This window comes from Drosophila miranda, chromosome XR, assembly GCF_003369915.1.
Source record: "Drosophila miranda strain MSH22 chromosome XR, D.miranda_PacBio2.1, whole genome shotgun sequence".
Lineage (NCBI taxonomy): Eukaryota > Metazoa > Arthropoda > Insecta > Diptera > Drosophilidae > Drosophila > Drosophila miranda.
In genome coordinates, this window is record NC_046674.1 from 4,419,967 (window position 1) to 4,441,918 (window position 21,952).

The following is a 21,952-nucleotide window of genomic DNA, read 5'->3' on the forward strand; positions in this document are numbered from 1 at the left end:
ACCCCCCGACCTTCCACAATTTGGCTCGCAAATAATTTAAATTTCAATTAAAATGATTAGAGAATTTCCCCCCACTTTTTGGGATTAAATATCATCGCTATTCCATTTTTGCATAATTTATTTACTCTAACAAGATTTTTCGAAATTTTAATTTTCCCAAAAATGTGCCTCCAATCAATTTTCACCCAAAAAAAAAAAAAAAAATAATAATAAAATAAAATAAAAAAATAAATTTGGGTTTCGAATTTGCGTAATTGACTAGAAATTGGAATTAGGATTATATATGGGATATGCACGTATGACAGGCGGATGTGTGTGTGTGTGTGTGTGGCTCAACCTCTCGTCTGCCCCACTTTGTGGCAGGCGGCCTTCCCTTTCTGCCTCCACCATTTTGTGCCGCACAATTTGCCAAATTGCACAGAATACGTTCCCTGTTCGGCGATGATGATGGTACTATAATAGAGGCCCGGGCTTGCCCATCGAACTATCGACTAGGCCACACCCTATACCTGGCAGATAATGCGCCAAGATGCCCCTGTTGCAGTATACCCTGAGACCTTACGATTACTGGCAGTACAGCGCAAAATTTCACCTAAAAATTGCTATCTAAATTGCAAATTTTGCGGTCGCCGTAATTGAAAAACATAAACCGGCAACCGACATGGGGTACCACTCGGCTGCTCCCCTAACAGACTGTTGGCCCCTCCACTACACTCCACTCCACTCCACTTCACTCCACTCCACTCCACTCCATTCCTCTCCTTCTGCGGTATACATCCGGCTACCGGGTTTCAGCCATTTTTAGTTATGCAGCCATGGGCAGCAAATTAAATGAAAATCGCGTCTAAAAATAGCAAAAGCGAATGTGTCGCAAGCAGAGAACAGAGATATCCCATAGAGATATATAGTCCCCACCACCGCCACCGCCGCCGCCGCTGCCGCTGCCGCCGCCGCCGCCGCCCTTGGGACCATCGTGTCCCTCCCTATAGATCCCTCATCTTTTCAGTCGCACAATTACAAAAGCTTTCGGGAAAAATGCCTCAATTTACAGCAAAATGGCCGTCATCGATTTCCGCTTTCGTGTTATTCGATATATATTTCTCCCCCCAGAAGGGGTGCAAGGGAAGGGTTCGATTGGGTTCTGAAATGTGCGTGTATTTTGGTGGGAAATGATTTCTCCATTCTCCATTTGGTTGGCTTTTCATTTTTATGTATTTGACATTTTGTGCGCTATGCGTTCAAAATGTCATCAAAATATACATAAATTTCATCTGTGTTACAGTGTGTGTGTGTGTGTGCAGCTCAATATTTGCCCGCATTAAACTGTAGAATGTATTAACATAATGTGTCACTCGGAAAATATGTACCCAAACAGAGGCACAGGCACGGAGCACGGAGAACACAGCAGAAGGGGGGGGGGGGGGGGGGGGGGGGGGGGGGGGGGGGATTGACCACTGCTGTGGGGATAAAGATAATGCACAGTGGTACTAAAGTTTAGCCAGAGATTATTGTGGAATATTTGTCTTTTGAAGGTCCTAAGGGGACGGGCCCGAGTTGAAAAGCTGAAGAATATTGCCATACATATGCCTTTTGTCCTTTGCCAGCTAATAACCTAATTAAAATTGATTCGATCACGCTTTAATTTAATCCACTTGAGGCCACAAATTAGCAGCAAATAATTAATTGCAACTTTAGCCGCCAGAAGGAAGTACTTAATGTCCCTTTCCTGGCCATCCTGGACATTTCTTTTCTTTCAACACTTGTAATTAAACCCCAGGCAGGACAGCCTTTCTCTCACATCGAATGCTATAGATATTTAACCAGCTTTCAACCATTATCCTTATTACACCCACACCCGCACCCGCACCCAACCATCCGTCATCGCATTGCGAAAAGTCATCGAGAACTTTTAGTTGAGTGAAAAATATGAGGACAAGTTTGACGTAACGTAGCAGTCAGAGACGGAGACGGAGAAGGAGAAGGAGAAGGAGACAACTGTCACGGCAACTGAAGTTGAAGGCATTTTTCCAGCTGAGGGATTTCGCCAGAGCCCAGGCTCTCTCTCTTGTTTCCATTCCTTCAGCTGTCAGTTGCTTCCGCCGCTTAAGCAGCACACATGAATAGGGAAGAGCCAGGACCTTAGATGGGGCCACGAGCACACATAGGAGGAGCCAGAGCCATGGATAGGGCCACAGACAGTGGCACGTCACGTATGTTATTGTGCCCAAGCATTCGCATAAACATTCCGTCACTGTGCCCCCCAAAAGCTCCGTGCTCCGTGCTCCCTGCTCCCTGCCATCCAGGACATTGGCATTGACAGGCTCGCGTCGTTGTGCGTTAAATGTCAGCGATGCCTTGGTGAATCAGGAGGGAGGGGCCGCACCACACCGCTGCTGGGGTCACACCAATTGACCTTCCATCCCATTCATCACTGGCCGTATGCCCCGCACCACCACAAAAAATATTGTTTACAGAAGTGTCTTCCCTCGACAAGCACTCGCTGAGGGATATCCATGGATGTTTACCGCATTTGCTTATCGATTGAAGAAAGTTACGCGGGTTTTTGGTTACTGAAAAAACACACCAACAAAAAAAATAAACCACTTGGGACTGGGATTGGGGATTGTGGGTTGTCCAGGGGTGGGGGCGGCAGGCGGAAGGCGGAAGGCGGAAGGCGGAGTCTGATCTGTAATTATCCCCTGAATTGAGGCTGAACCCGAGCACAGCTGGGAGCCAAGGTCAATCAGGCAGAAAGGCAAGGAAAAGGTCCCCGAAAACGCCATACATCGTAATGATGGGAATTACACTGATATTCATGGCGCCTCACAGACGCCGCCTCCGCCACTTCCGCTTCGCGTTTTTAATCCTTTGATGGTCCTGCAGGGGTGTGGCAGGAGGGTGTGCAAAATGAGCAGCCAAATAACTGTAAATAAGCGGAAAAGGAATGCGACAACATCCTCAATGAGGTTGATAACCGAATTCTTGCTCGTTTCGCTGCTCATTCACTCCGTTTCGGCAACAAATGAAGAAGGACAGAAAAATGCCACTGTACTAATGAAAGACTTGAGCAACATAATAAATAATGACAACTCCATTCCGCCCACTCTTTCTGTGCCCCACAAGCACCACTCATTACTTTCCTGTCTCTCCGCCAATACGACGAAGAAGAGGATGACAATTAGAAAACGGTTTCGGAAAGTCATGCACTGGCCAGGGTTTTCCCCAGTCTGAAGTCTGAAACCTGAAGTCTGAAGTTTTCCTTAACCAAGAAAAATGAGCAGCTGAAAAGGCTTGAAGAGGGCATTGACGGAAAACAAAAGCTCTACAGAAAACAGCTCCTTTAAGTGGTTATGTGTGCGTGGGCTGAAGTCTTTAACCTGGTAAAAGAAGTTGTGAGTTTAAGGTTATTTTGGAGGTATTTGGTCATGTGGCAGGGAAAGACTGGAGGCTGAAGGATGATGTGTCTAAGGAAAAGACAAGTTTAGCACCTCATGACTCAATTAATATTTTGAAAGTTTGCTCAAGTTTTTGTAAAGGAGCCCTGGTCTCCGCATCTGTAAACATAAATTCAATTAAAAAATAATAAATGACAACAAAATGTAATAGAAATAGAACAGAAATTCAAATAAAGTGTTTTCATTTACATATTGACATTCTGGTGATAATATTTCATCCAAATATATTTCATATCTAAAATAAATATATTTTATATTTAAAAAAAATATATTTCCTACAATTTATTTATTTCAAAGTGTTTTGAACTTAAATTAAATATGGAACGTATTAAAAATACGTTTTTAAATATAAAACACTTTAAACTAAATATATATTATATTTTAAATAAATATATTTAAAAATTTAATTATATATTTCCTACAAATGTAATTTAATATATTCATTTTAAAGTATTTTATATTTAGATTAAATATGAAAGGTATTAAAAATACTTTTTTAAATATAAAACACTTTAAAATAAATATAAATTATATTTAAAATAAATATATTTTCTACAAGTGCAATTTAATATTTTTATACAATATATTCATTTGAAAATGTTTTATATTGAGATTAAATATGGAACGTATTAAAAACAATTTTCTAAATATAAAAAACTTTGAAATGCATATATTTGATATTTAGAATAAACTCCAACAATTCCTACAAATTTTATAAAATATATTAATTTTAAAGTGTTTTATATTTTGATTAAATATGAAACGTATGAAAAATAAATTTTTAAATATATAAAAATTTAAAATGCATATATTTCATAATTAAAATAAATTCCTAAAATTCCCACAAATTTAATAAAATTTAATAATGTGATTGAAAATAATTTATGAAAAAATAATTTTAAAAAATGTTGGAATACATTTACATACATATTTAATTCAAAGTGAATTCTATTAAATTCGCATACTTATTTTTTCATATAAAAACCGAATATTTATTTTTAAATATGAGTGTGTTTCTTTACACTATGTCCTTTTTTCTCAGTGTAGAGCTAATAGAAAAAAATATAGAGAAAATGAAATAAAAAAACTTTGAAGAAGAAAAGTATAGATCTTAGGGTTTATGAAGGATAATATTTAGTTAAAATATGAACTTTATTTGAATAGATTCAAATATTAGATTGGGTTTTCAGAGATAAAGTGGGTAAAAATCATATGAAATTATATAGAAATAGTGATCTGAAATTTGTGGTTAAAAATACCCATTTTGACCGGTTTTAAGTTAAGGACTTTCTACAATAGTCCCATAAATAAAGCAAGCCCCACCACATCGCTGATATTTACTCTTTTATCAAATGATTCTAATACAAAAAAAAAAACGACACCCGGCTGCATTTATTATTCAATTTATGGCGTAATCCCTTTTAATAACAACAATTTAAAAGATTCAACAATAACAACTACAACAACAAGAACAACAAAACGACAAGTGTACACCATCCATCAGGATGTTAAATCATTTGTGTTTGATCAGAAAAAGGCAGCAAGCATTTAATTAATTATTTGAAAAACATGCACAACAAAAACAAAAAAAAAACAACAACAAACATGAACGATGACAAAAAATGTTGGAAAAACATAAAACATAAAACATGAGGCAGGCCACACACGAAAATGGTTTTAATAACCCAAAACCGAAACGAAAACCAAAATCAAAAACAAATAATACGGCTAGAGGGGATAGAGGGGCCAGAGGGGAGGGCAGGGAAAATACATAACTTTCCAAAAATGGCACAGCATGTTTTCCCCCAAAACATTTTCCCACATATCATACACATAAACTCTGGGGGCAAACTTTTGGAAGGCCACACCACCAGCAGGACTCTCACACCGTCCCCCCCCCGCCCGCTCGCCAACCCCCTCTGCCATGGACACTTTAACTGGTTCCGTTTTAATTGTTGCCGCCTTCTTCCGCTCGGAAAATGGTTTCTAAATTAATTAATAGCATTGTCTGTCTTTGGCAATTTGCCACGCCCCCCCCCCCACACACACACACACACTTACACTCAAACAAACTATAAATTGAATTTTCTTATGCGTTAGCACAAAATGGCAAAGAAAAGCAGACAGAAAAAGAGAGAGCGAGAGGGATATGTGTGTGTGTTTGTGTGCGTGGGAGAAGAAAAATGATTTTCTTTGTGGAAAAGACGAACCCGTTAAAGCCCAGCAAAAAAAAAAAAAAAGAAGGAAGAGCCGCCTCGAAAGAGGCCAAGTCAGCGAAGAAGCCAAGTAACTTTCCAGCCCGAAAATCCTTTTTTAATTAAATTTTCTGTACATTTTGCAGTTTTTAGGTTTGAGGCGCAGCCGGAGAGGGGGAGCATGTGACGAAAGGAAAGCTCATATGCGATGCGCGGGGACGGGGGGTGATGGGGGGTGGGAGTTGACGGAGTAACCAAAGATAAAGTTTCCACACTGGCGACATTCTGGCTTGCACTCTGTTCCCCGTCCCCCGTCCCCCGTCTTTTTTAGCCAAGTTAATCCAATTAGTTGTTTGAGAATGTAGTTTGCACTTTGATTTTGAGCCACGACATCTGCGTCTCGCCAGACGTCCCCCGCCTGCGGCTGTGGCAAGGATTCTTGGCTCCCAAGGAAGTTCTGCCAGATCCGGTGTGTCCGGAGATGGATGAGTATTGATATTGATAGCTCCGGAGCTCAGACCATTATGGATGACCTGGGGCAGCTGGTGCTGCGTATCACATGACAAGGCTTTCAAGCCTTGGCAGGATGAGAGATTTGTTTGTTTGCTTCGGGCTTTAATGAAATCTAGTGTAGTTTCGAAGCATCAAAAATAGTTTTAGTCTCGCTTTGGCATTGATAAGAATGACTTTGAAGCTCTCCCTCTCTCCGATGCCAGCTCTCTTTGGCTCTAATCTCTCGCCCTCTGCCGCTCTATATGGCCCCTCGGTGATCTATCTCTCTCTTACGCTCCATATGGCTCTGCTTTGGCTGTCTCTTCTGCGTGTACAGCGTTTACAGCCGCCGCTTATCAGTTGCTGACAGAAAGCAAGCCCTAGATCCCAATGCACGCTTCCCCGACAACTGCAGGGAGTATCGAACAGGCACAGCCCCTTCAACGCTCTCTTCCCCAGGCACCCTTCCCGCTCTCTCCAATCCATGCCTATCTCCCAATGAACATGTTAGGGCATTGCACGCTTCGCTCTGGCGGAACGCATTGTCTTATCTGCTGGCAGATGCTGCTGTGTACGGGTTGGACACACAGTACACGTATTGCCTCCCCCCACTGCCCACTCCCCCGCTAAGGCCCACAAATTTATGGGCATGACGTGCATTTTTATGACATGAAATGCTCCGAGCTCCACGCCGCTCCGCACCGCTCCCACAGCTCAAAGCTTTTTGAAATGTTATTTAAAATAAAACCCAAACGAAAAACCGATGGATGGCACAGCCCAGGAGGAAAGAGCGAGAGGTAGAAAGAGATCCATCCGCTTGTAATACACGTACAATGCTGATGCTGACGCTGATGCTCCCCCCAGGCAGGGCGTGCTTTCAGTAGCGTTTTTGCAGCAGCCCAGCCACAGCCACAGCCACAGCCAGAGCCACAGCCACAGCCGAAACTGTGTGACACTTTGCGTCGTCGAGTCGTCCAGTCGTCTGTCCATCGTCCGTCCGACCATCTGGTATATGCGTGGAACGCACCCACACAAAAGTGCCACACAGAACCCCACTCAACGCCAGCCACTCGTCGGACGGAAGTAAAATTAATTACAAAATATTTTCTGCTCATAATTTAATTTTGTGTGTGTGTGTGTGCCTCTTTCTCTGCAGGCTGCCACAGCGGCAACAGCAGCAGCAGCAGCAGAAGCATCCACAGCATCATCGGTGGTGGCATCCACGCCTCCCATCACCGCCACCGCCACCGCCACGGCAGTGGCATTATCCGGCTCACCCACAACAGCCGCGCAGGAAATTGAACAACTGCAACAGGCATTAATCGAGAAACAGTCACAGCTTTACGCCCTGGAATCCGCGTGCCTGCGCGAGACGGAACGCCAGGTGGAGCTCGAGGACAGCGTGATAGCGTGGCAGGACAAGTACGATCGCCTCTACGAGTCGCACAAGCGCGTCCAGAAGGTCAATCAGAGTCTCGAGGACAAGATGCTGAAGCTGGTCGACAGGAACGCCAGCGAACGGGCCCAGCTGACGAGCGATGTGGCCACACTGAGCGTGCGGCTGGCCCAGGCCAACTTCAACATTGCCAAGCTGCAGAGGGAAATCGTGAGTAGCATATCCAATTAATATTTCAGATTTAAGATTAACATTTAATACACAAATTGAGGGGACCAAGCAATCCAGGGCCACACTTTAGCAGAGGGACCTCTAGGCTGCCCTCAACTATATTCCCTAGAAAAATCTATCTAATTTGAATATTTGTACACAAAAAGGCAATCGGAATTCCAACGAGAGCTTAAGGCATGACAAGGAAGGCTTAAACTTCAACAAAACTCACGCTTTTGTATGGATTCATTTAGCAGTGCCATCAAAAAAGAATTACTTGCTGTTCTTGGTAAATATTGGGGTATTCAGATTGCTAGAAAACTTAAGATAAACGAAGCTGAAGCCCAGAGCAGCTCTCTATTCCAATCCAAGGGGTTATAGACCATATAGAGTGCTCTATTCTTCTTAGTATTTCCCCCGAAACAAAGCATACAAATATTTTCCCTATACTATTAGTTCTCTGGTACTTCCCTGAGCGCATTATTGTGCAAGTTTAAGGCGAGTTTATGCCAATTTCTGGACTTCCTGTGGTGTCTTTGGGGCTACGTAATGGCCATCAGGGATTTCGTGTTTCTCCAAACAAAAACACCTTGGACCCGAGCTCATTCTTTGACAATTTCGCTCGAAAGCAACCCCCGAAAAGAGCTTAAAGTGGATTTCCGATTTAGCCAGAAGTACCGGAGTACCATCTGCCTTTCGCCAGTTAAGGCCGCATCTATAGTTTCCACCCAATCCCCCTCCTGCCCACTAATTGGCCACCAAGTTCTGAGAGGAAACACAAACAAACTCGAGACGACGTTAAGAGGGGGGTCTTGGGTTTTCGGGTGCGGACTTTAAGCTGAGGGGAAAGTCTAAGCAAATGAAAAGCGGCAAAGCGTTACAAAACTCTGGAGTTGCACTTCTACTTAGGACAACTTTCTCTCTCTCTCCCTCTCTCTCTGTCCTCTTCGTTTTGGTAGTGTGGAAAACTAGAAAACTTTTCCAATTCAGTTTGTTTTTGCCATGCTGTGAAAAATACTGAATATCTGCTTGGCGAAAAAGTTTTCAATTAACGCAAAACAGCTAAAATGCACTTGAGAGAGCCACCCAAAGAGGGGTGGGGGGGGAAGGGTGGATTGTGTGGGGGACAAACTATGAGCGAAAGACTGGCAGAAACGATGACAGAAGGACTGTGGAAAATGCAATGAAACGCAGGAGGAAAAGAGCGTTCTGCTCGCGAAGGGCAGGCAAGAGGGGTAGGTGGTTGGGGGGGGGGGGAAACCTTTTAACGTAGGTGTCCTGCGGGTGTCCTAGGTGTTTGGGCCATGTTCCGAACAATTAGTGAGGCATTGGCCAAAGGAGGAGAGTGTCCCTCCCGACCAGCAGGCGGCCAGCACAAAATGTGGCGAAAAGCGGTTGTGCTTGGGCGAGGGGGGGGGGGGGGGCGTATGGGTGGGCACTTGCAGTGCCGCTTTATTAACTTGTTTTTTTCGCCCTCTTTTGTGCTTTTTTGTTTTCTCTTTTTTCTGGTTTTTTGTTGCTTTTCTGTTGCGTCGAGTGTTTGCGCAAATTAATACTTAAAAAGCATTTCCACCTCTTCACAAGTTGCGCAGTTTTCTGTTACGTTACGCTTGACTTTGCTTTTGTTTTGCGCCCCACTCTCTGTGCAGCATTTTGTTGCAAGTATTTTCTGAAGGAGGCGCCTCCAAGTATGCAATACTCTTCAAGCGGTTTCGGGCTGTGTCTGTGTGTCTTCGTCTGAGTGATGTGTGTGTGTTGGCTCTTGAAGGGTTTTCGGGGATAGACGAGTGCAAAAGGCTACTCGGATACATGATATACGCGAAATGCTTATAGATATTTAGGGTTTCGATTCAATATCCGCTCAAAATGGCGACATTGAAGTTTCATACATGGTATTATTTGGATTTTTCGACCTGCCAAATGATATTTTGTTGCAATTTTAAAGTAATTTGGCATCGAGTTTAATGCCCAATCTTTTTTTTTTGTTCGATTTTCAGCCAATATTTGCCCCATCCGAAAAGTCGGCTCTCAATGACAGAAAAACAGAGTGACAGCTGGCCGGAAAAGCAACAACAATGTCAATAACCTTTTTGCCAGTTTTCGTGCATTTTGCTCCACAATTTTTTTGTGTCTCCTCCTCCTCCCTTGGTGCCGCATTCTTGGCTCTGATAAAAAATCAGCACTTGGTCATGGACTGTCGCTGCGTCACGTGCGCTGACTGGCGGATCTCTCCTGATGCCATTTACCTTCTGGCAATAGCTACGTTGTTGTCCTCTTCTCTGTGCCTTCCGTTCTTCTCTCTCTCTCTCTCTCTCTCTCTCTCTCTCTCTCTTTCTCTCTCTCTCTACCTTGCTGTCTGTTTTGGCCATGGTTCGTTAATCTGACAGTGGCTTTTTGCATGATAGCTCGGCATTTCCGTTGCAAAACACTTAGTCGCATACTCGTCCGATGCTTCAGCTTTTAGCTTTTCCTCTCTCTCCTCACTCCTCGTTCTGCCTCTCTCGCTCTCCCTCCGTGTGTGAGTGTCCTGTAATCCTCCTCTGGGCCATCGTCCTTCATTGTTGTCTGCTATTATTGTTTACCATTCTTACTGAAACAGGAGCGAGCAGGCGGTGGCTACGATGGCCCAAGAGGGCGGCGGTACGGGCAGGGAAATCGCAGGCAAAATTGATGATGGTGGAAGAAAGGCGGAGGCGCAGAAGAGGATGATTGAAGAAGAGGCGGTAGAAGAGCATCAGCAGACGTTGCACAACAGGATGGGGTGAAAAAATATGACATCTTTTGGGTCACGAGGGGTTTGATACCCTTTGATATAGACAAATTCGAACCAAAATTTATTCTTTAATCCCAAGCCTTGTATATGATCTAACAATGAGGTCTGAGGTACAATTTTGTATGCTATTATTAACACTTGTTAATGGGTTTGTACATAGATCTCCGCTCTCACCCGAGCAGTCATAAGATCGGGGTTTGTTTACATATTTTCTTTATTATCTATGGAAAAAATTCACCCAATTTTGATCAAATTTCATAGAGCTCTGGATTAACATCTGAAACTGCAGTTTGCAAAGTTTAATGGCATTCATCCTGAGAAATAGTTAAGTTTTTATAAAATCCCTTGTTTTTTTTTGTATAGCTATTTTCCTTGGATCGGTGTAACACTGACTAAAGCGTATTTGCACCTTACAGACAGATCCAAGTTGAGGAACTGCTCTTTATTTTATGTAACGTCCAAACACCTGCTGAAAATCGTAATACCCTCTCTGTGCAAGGGGTATTCGAAAAGGGCATATTACTGATGTTTTCGTATAAGCTTTCGTTTCATTCTGCTTTCTCCCAAACACTCACTGGATTCCTTTCTGTGGCCATGCGGGTGCGAATATTTTAAATCGCCTTCCAGGCGGCAGGCACTTCCAGGAGCAACACGGAAAAACAACAGCAACGTCGCTATGCCACGCCACGCCCTCCTTTTGTAATTCCCACTTGCATTGAATGCCGGAGTAACAGTAAATATGCTCAGGGCTCTCGCTCTGGCTGTGCCTGTGCCTGTGCCTGATCCACTGCCCCTCTGTGTCTCCCCCGCTGTCTGCCTCCCACTGCGCTGCAATTGGAGCAGATAAAATGCAGTGAAGAGCCGCCACGTCGGGGCCCACACAGTTCATGTGGCAGGCAATGAAATGATTCCCAATTCCCCTTTTTTCACTGCCCTGTGGCATACCCCCCCCCCATTATTTACTCTGTCTTCTGGCATCCCTCCACTGCTGGCAATCCGCCTGTGAAACAGGGGAAGTACCCGTTTGGTAATGACGCGTTTGCGGCTTGCCTTCTGGTCTGCCTTATGTTCCGCTCCTGTTCTGCCATGTCCTGCTCCTGTTCTGGTGTCCTCTGCACTCCCCTACACCTGGTCTGCCCTGCCCTACACCTGTCTGCTCCAGTCCTGCTCTCATCTGTTCCTCTGGCGCCTCCCAGTGCAAACGTGTGTGTGTGTGTGTAATTAATGTTTTCCACCTGGAAAACACTGAGAGAAATGAAAGATTATAAGGGAGGCGATTAAACAGAGGAATATTGAGTGGTATCCCATTCCTCATGGGGGGGCCCATGGTTCGACTCCTATTCAACCCTCAAATCTTCCTCGAGAGGGGCAACATGCTGTTCAGTCAGCCGAAGGATCTCCTGCCTTGTAAATCTTCGCTCAGTGCAGGGCCATGGCGTATTCATTTCCGTTTAGCCATTCCCCCTGTTGCATGTTCCATTTTGTAGTCGGAACAGACCCAGACACAGGCCAACGGTGGTGCAACATGGCGTATAAGTGATTGCATTGTAGGCCTTGTTCATCAGCTGATAAGCAGGAAAGGAACAGGATCCCAAGAAACGTCTATGCCCTGCCCTGCCCCTCTCCTTGGGTCTCGTCTGCGTGTGCGTGGGCTTAATTCCTTAAAAGTTATTTACATATTTGCCTAATGTAGCATGCCCCCTAAGCACTCAGCCAGTGCTCAGCGGCTTACGTCTGCTAGCCGGGCCACTAAGAGACCTTTTGGCCACTGATGGAATTGCTTTTTGGCTTCCAAACACACAATCTGTTCTGTTCTGTCTCTGATTTAATCGACAATAAGCCGGATTCAAATAATATCAAATTCTGCAATAATTAAATTATCAAATGGTTAAATAGCCTCTGGTGTCTGAGCGAAAGACAAGGCAGAGTAGAAAGCAAGGGATTATTTGGCAAGGAGAGAAAGTTAATTGTTGCTTACGGAATGCTTCGTGCCAGAGATTTTGTTACTTTGGTAACAGGTACATAGGTCGGGCTTTAAAGCTACCTGGAATTATACGATTTGTAAATTTAAAAAACTCCAAGAATACTTTTTAATTGTATCTTTATTTTATTTATATACGCCCGTATCACGTATCACTTATCCGGTTTCCATTAATTATTTTGATAAAAATTTCAATTTAAATTTCTATAAACCCATGTAATTTCTGTACTTTCGAAACCCAGTTGATCCCTGGAAAAAAATTCAAAGGATGATGGCGAAAATCCGGCATTCAATCATCAGGCATCGAGTGGGGGGTGGCGGGATGGGAATGGGGATTGGCATTCTATAAATCCCCCGCGTAAATACCATAACTATAACGCTATCTCCTGGGCACGATGCATGCAATGTTGAAAAACAAGAACGGACTGAACAATTTGCATTCCATTCCATTGGTGGCCGCGGAGACTCCGTTCTGTCCATTCCGTCCGCGAACACATTTTCCACCGCGAGCACGGGTTTGCGTGCTCGTTTTTTTTAATTTTCCCCTGCACAAACAATGGAGAAATGGGTGCATGTGAAATGAACCAAAGCAATGACAGGCAACGCAGCCGGAAAATATGCGGCCAAAATGCACGTAGAACGAGAATAAACCCCAAAACAGATAAAAAACGACGAAAAAGTGAGGAAAAAGGTGCAGGGGAGAGGAGAGTACACAAAACTCAAACTGAAACAGTCGGAAAAAAAAGAGAACCCGGCACAGGAAAAAAGATTGTTTCATATTACAGCAATAACAGTGCGGGAAAAATCAGAGCCCAAGCCCATGACAGGAATCCTTTTGCTCTTTCCCCTACCGTTCCACTTTTTCCAAAATAAAAAGCTAAATGTTAAAAAAAAGGCGGCCCTTAAGCGGTCTACAGAAATTACCCAAAAAAAAACACACACACAGGTGCAAAAAAGATGAAATAGAGAGAGAGAGAGAGAGGGAGAGAGAAAAACGGAAGCCATATACACACACTAAATAGCCAAGGATACCAACGGATACCAGCCCCAGGGAGGATATGGGAGGATGTGGCGGTGGGCATAGAGTAGACCAAACTTTTCGGCCAATAAATGTCTATACAGGCAAAGAAATGGTAGATGGTAGAGACAAACCCACAAAGGTCTGAGAGAATAAGCAGATTGATGGAAAGTTCATATCTGAATAGCCTTAGTCGTAGTAGGATTGAAATATATAAATATCGATGGAGGGTAAAGGACTAGTAGATAGAAACGAGTAGGCAGATGGAAGGGTAGGAAGATAGGATGGATAGGAAAAGATATGATGGCTAGAACATATATTGACACAGGTGTATGTATAGATGGATATCTTTATCTTCAAATAAAAGAACAATAGAATCGATCACAGAGGGAGCTACAATAAAGACCTCTTAAGGGTTCCGAAAAATCCAGTCTTATTTCCTACCTTCTTGTAATCGAATACCTCTTTAAAGGCAAATCATTTGCCACAATTTTAGCCACAAATCTTCTACTTAAATGTCTTTCTAGCCCACTTTACATTCCTAATTGCTGAAATATTAGATACTGGCCGGGCTATAAAAATACACCCGGCAGAAGCTAACCAAATCTCGCAACATCCCCCAAATTACTCGCTTCATGGGGCAGCTTCTCGGCTCTCCTGTGCTCTTTCTCTCTTTCTCTGTCTTGCTCTTGCTGGCCATTTAAGTGGCAGACTGTTGCTGGCCTGCGCCTGGTTGCGGGCTTATAGTATATTTTTTGGGGCCCTTTTGTAACAGATCGATATTTGAAGCATTTTAATGTCTGCGCCAAACGCAAAATGTTGGCGCCAACATCCAAGTTCCAGAGCGAGGCCAGGGTTGAGTGTCCGTGTCCGTGTCCGTGCCGGAGTCCATGTCCCATGTCCCATGTCCATGTCCGCAGTAGCCGTGTCCGTGTCCGTGTCCGTGTCCATGATTGTGGCGCCGTCTACTAACGTGGCCAAGTGTATGTGTGTGTATGCATGTTTTAGCCTTAATTGAGCTTCAACCCCAGTGTGCACCTCATATTTTTCATGCAATTAGCCTTAATTCGGTCAAATCAATCATGATAGCGGGGCTTTGCTCCTGGAACTCTGGAACTTTGTAACTCTCTGGCTCCCTCATTTATTTTTAGTACTCGGAATTACAATATCTTGCCTCCCAGCATATCTATATTTAGTCGGTAGCTCCAGCTGCACGTGTGCTTTAGTTTTGAAAGCAATTTAAGTCTCGAGCGGCTCTGATTTTGAGCGAGGGGAGCGATATATTTGCATGCCAAAAGCAGGAAAATGTTCAAGTGGTGCGAAAGATATATTAATGTGGCAGATTGAGAGGAAATGTTCAAGAGCACACTTTACATAAATGTGGGCAATTTTCAGAGTCTTGTGCTTGAGATGAGATGCGATGCCAGAGAAAAGCAATCATAATATGGGTTATTTCTTTAAAGGGTACAACTGAAGAGTTGAGAGTCTTAGTTATATAGAAAAAAAAAGAGCTTTAGAACAGTGATCTATGGGTCTAAAACTGCATAGAACTTTTTAGTAACTACAAAAAATTCTATAGTTCTCAAACATTCAAAACTCTCTCATGTTACATGGCATTTCAAATGCTTTTAATACTTTTTCAACTAACATTCTAAAACTCTTCCGAACATTTTAAGCCCCCTTTTAGAGGTCCTTCACGTATACCATAAATCCGGCTAAGCCTCTTAAATGAATATTTTCACATAGTAGACATGATTTTTACAATGGAAACACAACGAATGGCCAGCGAACAAATATCGGAACACCAAAAATCTGTTAGCCAAACAAAATGACCAAAAAAAAAAAAAAACCTGAAAGATCAAAAGCTGTAAATACAAATGTATACATCACTACAGAATATATGAACATGCATGTATGCAACTATATCGTGATATCCCTGGAATTACGGGGCACCCCATGCGAGGGCTCCACATGCAACTTTCATATGCGTCAAGTGTGTGCCATTGCCCACTTTTTGGAGTGATTCCCCGCGCCCCAGTATGGACTGCACATGGGTCCGAGTGGGGCGGCTGGGCTTATGAGCAGCTTGGGAGTTATGCAATTTTCATTTCAAAGTTTTCCGCCCTGCACAACCATTAAAGTTAAGGGTGCAACAGTGCTGAGAGTTCTGAGAGTGCTGAGAGCGGCGTAGCGGCCCCCCTTGTGCTCGAATGAGTTTTCGGTGCATTCGGACCATTAGTTGGCAGCGTTTTTAATTTGCTCGCTTCCTCGGCTCTCGGGCGGACGAGCAACTTCTATTGAAGCCAAGTGTCAACTGCTGCCAGTCCCTGGCCCTGGTTATGGCCCTGGTCCTGGCCCTGGTCCTGCTCCGATGGAGTGGTTATGTTCTCTGCTGTGCTCCTCTGCTCTCCAAAAATTAACTGATTCGAGTGGTTGAATTGCTCTCTGAACTGGAATACCAAATGCAAGATTTAACTACGATTACACTTGTTTTAGTAGGGCGAAAGAAGTGCAGAAAAAGAAGGATAGCCGCACAAAGTGATTGGAGTGGAAGAACAGGAAAGAGAAGTCGGGGTTTCACTCGGAGGAATAGAGATTAAGATTTTAGGAAATGGAAGGAGAAGTAAGTAAAGGTAGCGAGTGAACAGGAAACCAGTCAAGTAACGAATAAGAACTGTAACGAATCGTTATAGCAAGGAAAAACTACAACGAGTTGGGACAGCGAGAGAATAGCAAAAGAACCATAACGAATTGGTATAACGAGAAAGCGATATAACGAATTGAGTATAAATTAACAACCCATCCTCCTTTGAAGAAGAACGGGTGGAAGAACATGGAAGAGAAGTCGGGGTTTCACTCGGAGGAATGGAGATCTAAGATTTTAGGAAATAGAAGGAGAAGTAAGTAAAGGTAGCGAGTGAACAGGAAACCAGACAAGTAACGAATCGTTATAGCAAGGAAAAAGTACACCGAATTGGGATAGCGAGAGAACAGCAAAAGAACTATAACGAATTGGTATAACGAGAAAGCGATATAACGAATTGAGTATAGATTAACAACCCATCTTCCATTGATACCTTCTATGAAGTACAAACCAACTAAATTCACAATCGAAACGTGAGATCTTTAAGCAGATCAGAGTATTGCAGTCCCCATTACAATGCCCGCCTGAGGGTCTCCCGAACAGTGCCATTTGTCAGACTCGATGCGTACTACAGCGGGTATTTGCCATGTAACAACTTTGAATGGGTGGCTCTGGGAGTACTGTACTCGTGTCTTTGCCTGTGATGTATGCATATTGAATTGCCCTTAGCGGACTGTAAAAGGAAACTTCCTCTTGTGCCAAGAAGGCACGCGAATCAGCCATATATCATTGTGTCTCCTGGTGCTCCTGCTTCTATTCCTCTCTATGGCTCTCTCTCTATCTCTCGCTCTGTGCCTGTCTCTGGTTCATCTCTTATTTTTCGTTATTTCTTTTTGTTCTATGGGTAAGCGAATGGCTTAAGTGGCATGCAAAAATTTCCAACGTCAGTCTGTCATTCCGTCAGTCTTTCAGGTCTTTCAGGAGGGGCAAAAGCCAAGCGCTGCATTACGTTGAAGTTTCCTTTTGCTCTGGCTGCCTCTTTTTTTTTTTTGCTGTTTTGTTCCGTCTTTGGTTTTCCTGCTTCTGGTTTTTATCACTTTTGTTGTCTTTTAGTTTTCTGATTAGTTTCCTTTCTGGCTTCGGGCCTCGGGGTTATTTATTATGTGGCGCAAAGTGTGGCAATCATTTACATAAATCAATCTTGATGGCCTCTCTACGGATCTCTGGATTGGAGTGGAGTGGAGTCGAGTGGAGTGTGTGTGTCCAAGCGGGTTAAAGTGCCACATCCTGTGGCATCCTGTGGCGGTGCAGAGTCAATGTTCTGTGAATGTAAAAGCCTTGAGGAAAATTTACACTCTGCTGGATAATGCAAATTTATTTAATTTCCTCAACACTTTTCTTCTGTTTCACGTTCTGAGATTTTCTTTGATGCTTTTCTTTTGTTCCAGCTGAGCTTTTAATCGTTGGGCTTTTCTCTCTTTCTCTTTTTCGTTATGCGAGTAATTATTTCTCGTTATTCCATTTTATTATAATGCTTTCTCGTTTATGCGATTCGCTGGAGAGTAATGCTTTCCCGTCATTTGGATTCGTTGTGGATCGGTCTCGTTACTCCGATTCGTAGGAATTCCTTCTAGTTACTCCAATTCGCTATTATGCTTTCTCGGTATACCCATTCGCTTTTATTTTTACTCCGATTCGATAGCAATTTTTACGTTATTCCGATTTGTTAGTGTTTTTTGGTTACAAGGATATTTTTTTAGTGCTCTATCATTGCTCCCCGTGGCTATAGTCCATCGATACTGCTATTCATTCTAGTTCTTTCTCCTTATAGGTCCTTATAGTTGTCTCTCTCGTTACTCCAATTCGTTGTAGTTCTGTCTCCGTTGATTCCAATTCGTTATGGTTCTCTCTCGTTAATGCCACTCGCTTTAGGGCTTACTCGTTGCGCTGATTCATTGCAGTGGTTTGTCGTTGCTCCGATTTCTCATACTACTCCCTCGTTCTTTATTCTTCCTCCTTGTTCCCCTTCATTATAATCCGCTTTGTGTTTAAATCATTTCATTCGCTTGCATCTTTCTTTTACCCTACTTATCTTTTATGCATTTGCAATCCTACATAGAATCCGTAAAGGACAGCAAGAATTCGCATTGCTCATACGCCGCATTGCACGTGCGTGCTGTAAAACATTTCCCAGGATCCCAAGGAGCACCGGCTGCTGCTTTTGTTGCAGCCCAGCACCATGAAACTTTCCCCATCCGCAAGACACGAGGGGGGTGGAGAGAGGGGTGGGGGGGGGGGATCAGGGAAAAAATATCAGCTTAACTTTGTTGTTTAGTGTAAAAGCTTTGCAACTTGTTGTATGACGGGACGGTGTTGTATTCTCAGTTGCCTCTACTTTGTCCACATTATCACTCTGCTCAAGGAAAAAAACTTTTCTTCGATCTTCTTTGTGTGTGTGTTGGCTACCGGAAAACAACAGCAGGAGTGAAAAATTCTGTGCAAATAGTTTGCCAGCACTTTAAGCACTTTGCAACACATTTGAAATACCTTTTTGGGAGCCATGTGGTGGGGGGTGGGGGGAATGTTCGTGGCTATTTCCCCTAACAATCTGGCACCCCATTGCACAGCCCACCCAATTTCTATGCCGCCAAGCTACCACTTTTCCACCCAAAAATGTTTTGAGGGTGGCGCAAGTTCCCCCCCCCCCCTCCCCCCCCCTCCACCCCTAAATGTAGGGTTTTGGTCTTTTTTTTCTGGCGCGTGGTTCCTTGTTTTGGCTTAGAATTTCCCCCTTTTCCTGGCTCTCTCCCTGTGTGTGTGCGTGTGTGTGTGTGATAAATAAATAAAATTGAAATAAATATTAAATAAATAGAGCAAAAAGCAGTCAGAGAGAGAGAGAGAGAGAGAGAGAGAGAGAAATACAGAAGCAGTCATCCAAAAACAGTTTTATGTATCGTATTTTTGGGTTCCTTTTTGGGTGGTAATCTTTTATAAGTCGAGAATGGGACTTCTGGATGGGATTTGAAAGGATTTAATATCGACAAATAGGGCATCGGAGGCAAAAGGGATCATATATCATTGAGGGGTATTAAAGTCTTGCCGGAGTTCTCGAAACTGTTGCTCCTTTAACAGTCATTGTTTGGGTCTGCCCTTCCACTATTCATTAGTTCGATTTACCTTTTCATTTGATTTATGGGCCACACTGAACATGCTCCCCCCACCCCCAACCACCTCATATACGCACACACACACAACCATCCATCAATTTGGCCACACGACGAGCTCCAATCCTTTTAGCCAGGCTCTCTCGCCTCGGTATTACCACAGACACACTCTACACTAATTGCAACTGTTTAGTATTTCGCCTCCACCTCCAGAAGCACCGACTTCCTTCCCTGTCCTCTGTCGCATTTCCTAGCCCTTTCTCTCTCTCTCTTTCTCCCTCTATGTGCCCTCTCCTTTTCGCAGCCCATTCTCTCCATTTGTCCCTACTGTTCGGTCGGTCTCCCCCGGCGAAAGTTTCTTTATTGTTTTCCAAGCTTCGCATTTTCACGGGTTTCACGTTTTCCGATACCCTTTCAGAGAGTTTCTAGATTTTGGGAAAATGTTGAGAGCAAGTGAGAGGGAGAGAGTGCGAACAGTGCACCTCCTCTCTAAAGGAAATGTTTACCTCCGATTTTCATTCGAATCGCCCCCTTTTCCCCGCTCTTCTGTGAAGGGTATCAACAGCTTCGACCCCTGAAGCCGGCCTTCTGTTCTGTTGTTGTAAACCCGCGCGGCACGCAAATAAATTTCCTTTTCCTGGTGCAACTTTCTCGACGAAAATGGGGCCAACAAATCACATATTCGAGCGATAGCTGTCGCTTTCTTGGGCACCCCTTTTTGTCTCTTTCTCACACACACACACCTAGCTGTCCCGCTCTGGCACCCCCTTCTGGCAGCCACTTACATGCTCACAAATGAGGGAAATATGGCTGGGCGGATACTTGATACCAGGCCATATTCCACAATTGTAATTACAGCGATTCCTGCCCGCTCTTGTGAGACTTCTCCTTCACTCCTTCACTCCTTCACTCTCTCGATCTCCCTCTATAGCCGGTTCTTTCTCTCCCGCCCACAACAATTGTTGTAAATCATAATTCTGTTGCTGTGGCATGAGATTGCATTGTTTTTTTTTGACATTTGGCGCCAACTGCGTTGCATGATTCATCGTGATATGTTTTCTCCTTCCCCCCTCTCTCTCTCTCTCTCTCCACCCGTCTCGCTTGAAAATTTCGCACGTTTCGCTTACGCAATGTCGACGGCCTTTCCTTTGGTTTCATTTCATTTTCTGGCCCTGTCGTCTGGCCCTCTCCCTTTTTGATTATATTTTATCTGGATTTTTACCATTTTCTTCCCACTTTTTATACTTTATTTTTTTGCTTTTTTTTAACCATTTTTTTCCTTTTTTTTCGGTTTTTTATTTTTTTTTTTTTTATGGAAACTCATTTTTATGGAAAATCTGTTTTTTATCGATCCGTCAATTAAATTTGTGACGTGATTCAGTCGTTTGTTTGGTGGAAGATGGTATTGAATGGGGTATATTTGTTGGGGCATGAAGATTGGAGTATCTTTAGATAAGTTTCTGAAAGAAAATGCCACAAAACTAGTTTTAAATTGTGCCTTACCCTTGCAGCGGTTCCTTTAAATGATGCCAGAAAACCTAATCAAGAAAATTTCTATCAAATTTCGCAATCAACTTTTAGCCTCAAACTGTTTTCTTGGCCATAACCCCAGTGGTGGCCATTTTACCCCTACCTCCACCCGTACTCCCATCTGGGCTCTGGCCACCACCTTAATGCCTTTTCTTCTGTTTGTGTGAATCCTGCCGGCCTGCTGCCGCTGATGTCCTTGGCTGCTGCTTTATGGGCCACAGCTGTCAGCTGGTGGGCTTTCGTCTGCCTCTGCCTGTCATGCAAATATATTGTCCTTTTTAATTAAAACACAAGTCTCAAATTAAGGCTCACATCATTCCCACACATGTGTGTATGCGTGTGTGTGTTTTTCTTGACCTGAAATAAGTTTTTCCTCTTTCTTTACGCTTTTATCTCATTTTGAGGCCCGTAATGAAGTCATTTGGTTGATGATGTTACAATATTTGGTTTAGAGATTGAAAGATTTGATGCCCTCTGGGGGTCTCATGATGATTTTTCACATTTTTCACTGGGAAATTTCCGCCTCGTCCACACCTGTGGTTACCTCTCCCTTTTTTGTTTTTTTCTTTCTGTTTCCATCTTTGTGCCTGCCACAGACACTTCGGCCCATATACTCGTACTACTGTACAAGATGTATGAGTATATGCGGCATATGGCATTCCCTTGCCCCATTTCTTTGCCCCGTTTGATGTGTAATTTTGCAGTCGCTCATTAAAAATAATTACATCTGCATTTCGTACGCGCAAAAAATGTGAAGAAAACCCATAAAGAAAATAAAAGGAGAGGCCAAAGAAAAAGCCAAAGAAATTCCAGTTTTGCCACAGCAAAAAACCTGATTAAAAGAAGTTTAAATGTTTCTTAAACGAAAACTTAAGCTTTAACTTGAGTCCTGGCAGATCCCAAGAGATTTCCAAGACAAGTTAAAGATATCTTCAGAAATTCAAATATATTTCAAATGAATCCCCAATCCAATCCAGCTAAGCATTGAAATGTTTTTGGAATGGAAACCCAAAATCCTGATTAAATAAATTTCCAAGACAATTGTTAAAAATAAAATGCCTGCTCAAGGAAAGTTTTTCCCTCGTTTGCTGCGGTCAAAAGCCCAGATAAAGATGCCTGAACAAACATAAATACCACACACAAGCACAAGAATA

At 43.3% G+C, this 21,952-nt stretch overlaps 1 protein-coding gene across 3 annotated transcripts in view; it reads left to right on the forward strand.

Moving 5' to 3' along the window:
* Window positions 1-21,952, forward strand: part of LOC108153227 — a 43,493-nt gene that overhangs the window by 6,330 nt on the left and 15,211 nt on the right. For 2 of the 3 annotated variants that reach the window (XM_017283057.2, XM_017283058.2), the window contains exon 2: window positions 7,299-7,748. In XM_017283057.2, coding sequence (XP_017138546.1) covers window positions 7,299-7,748 — 450 coding nt within the window. Of the gene's footprint in view, window positions 1-7,025; window positions 7,226-7,298; window positions 7,749-21,952 lie in introns of those variants that run through there. The other variant, XM_017283059.2, reaches the window with a different exon arrangement.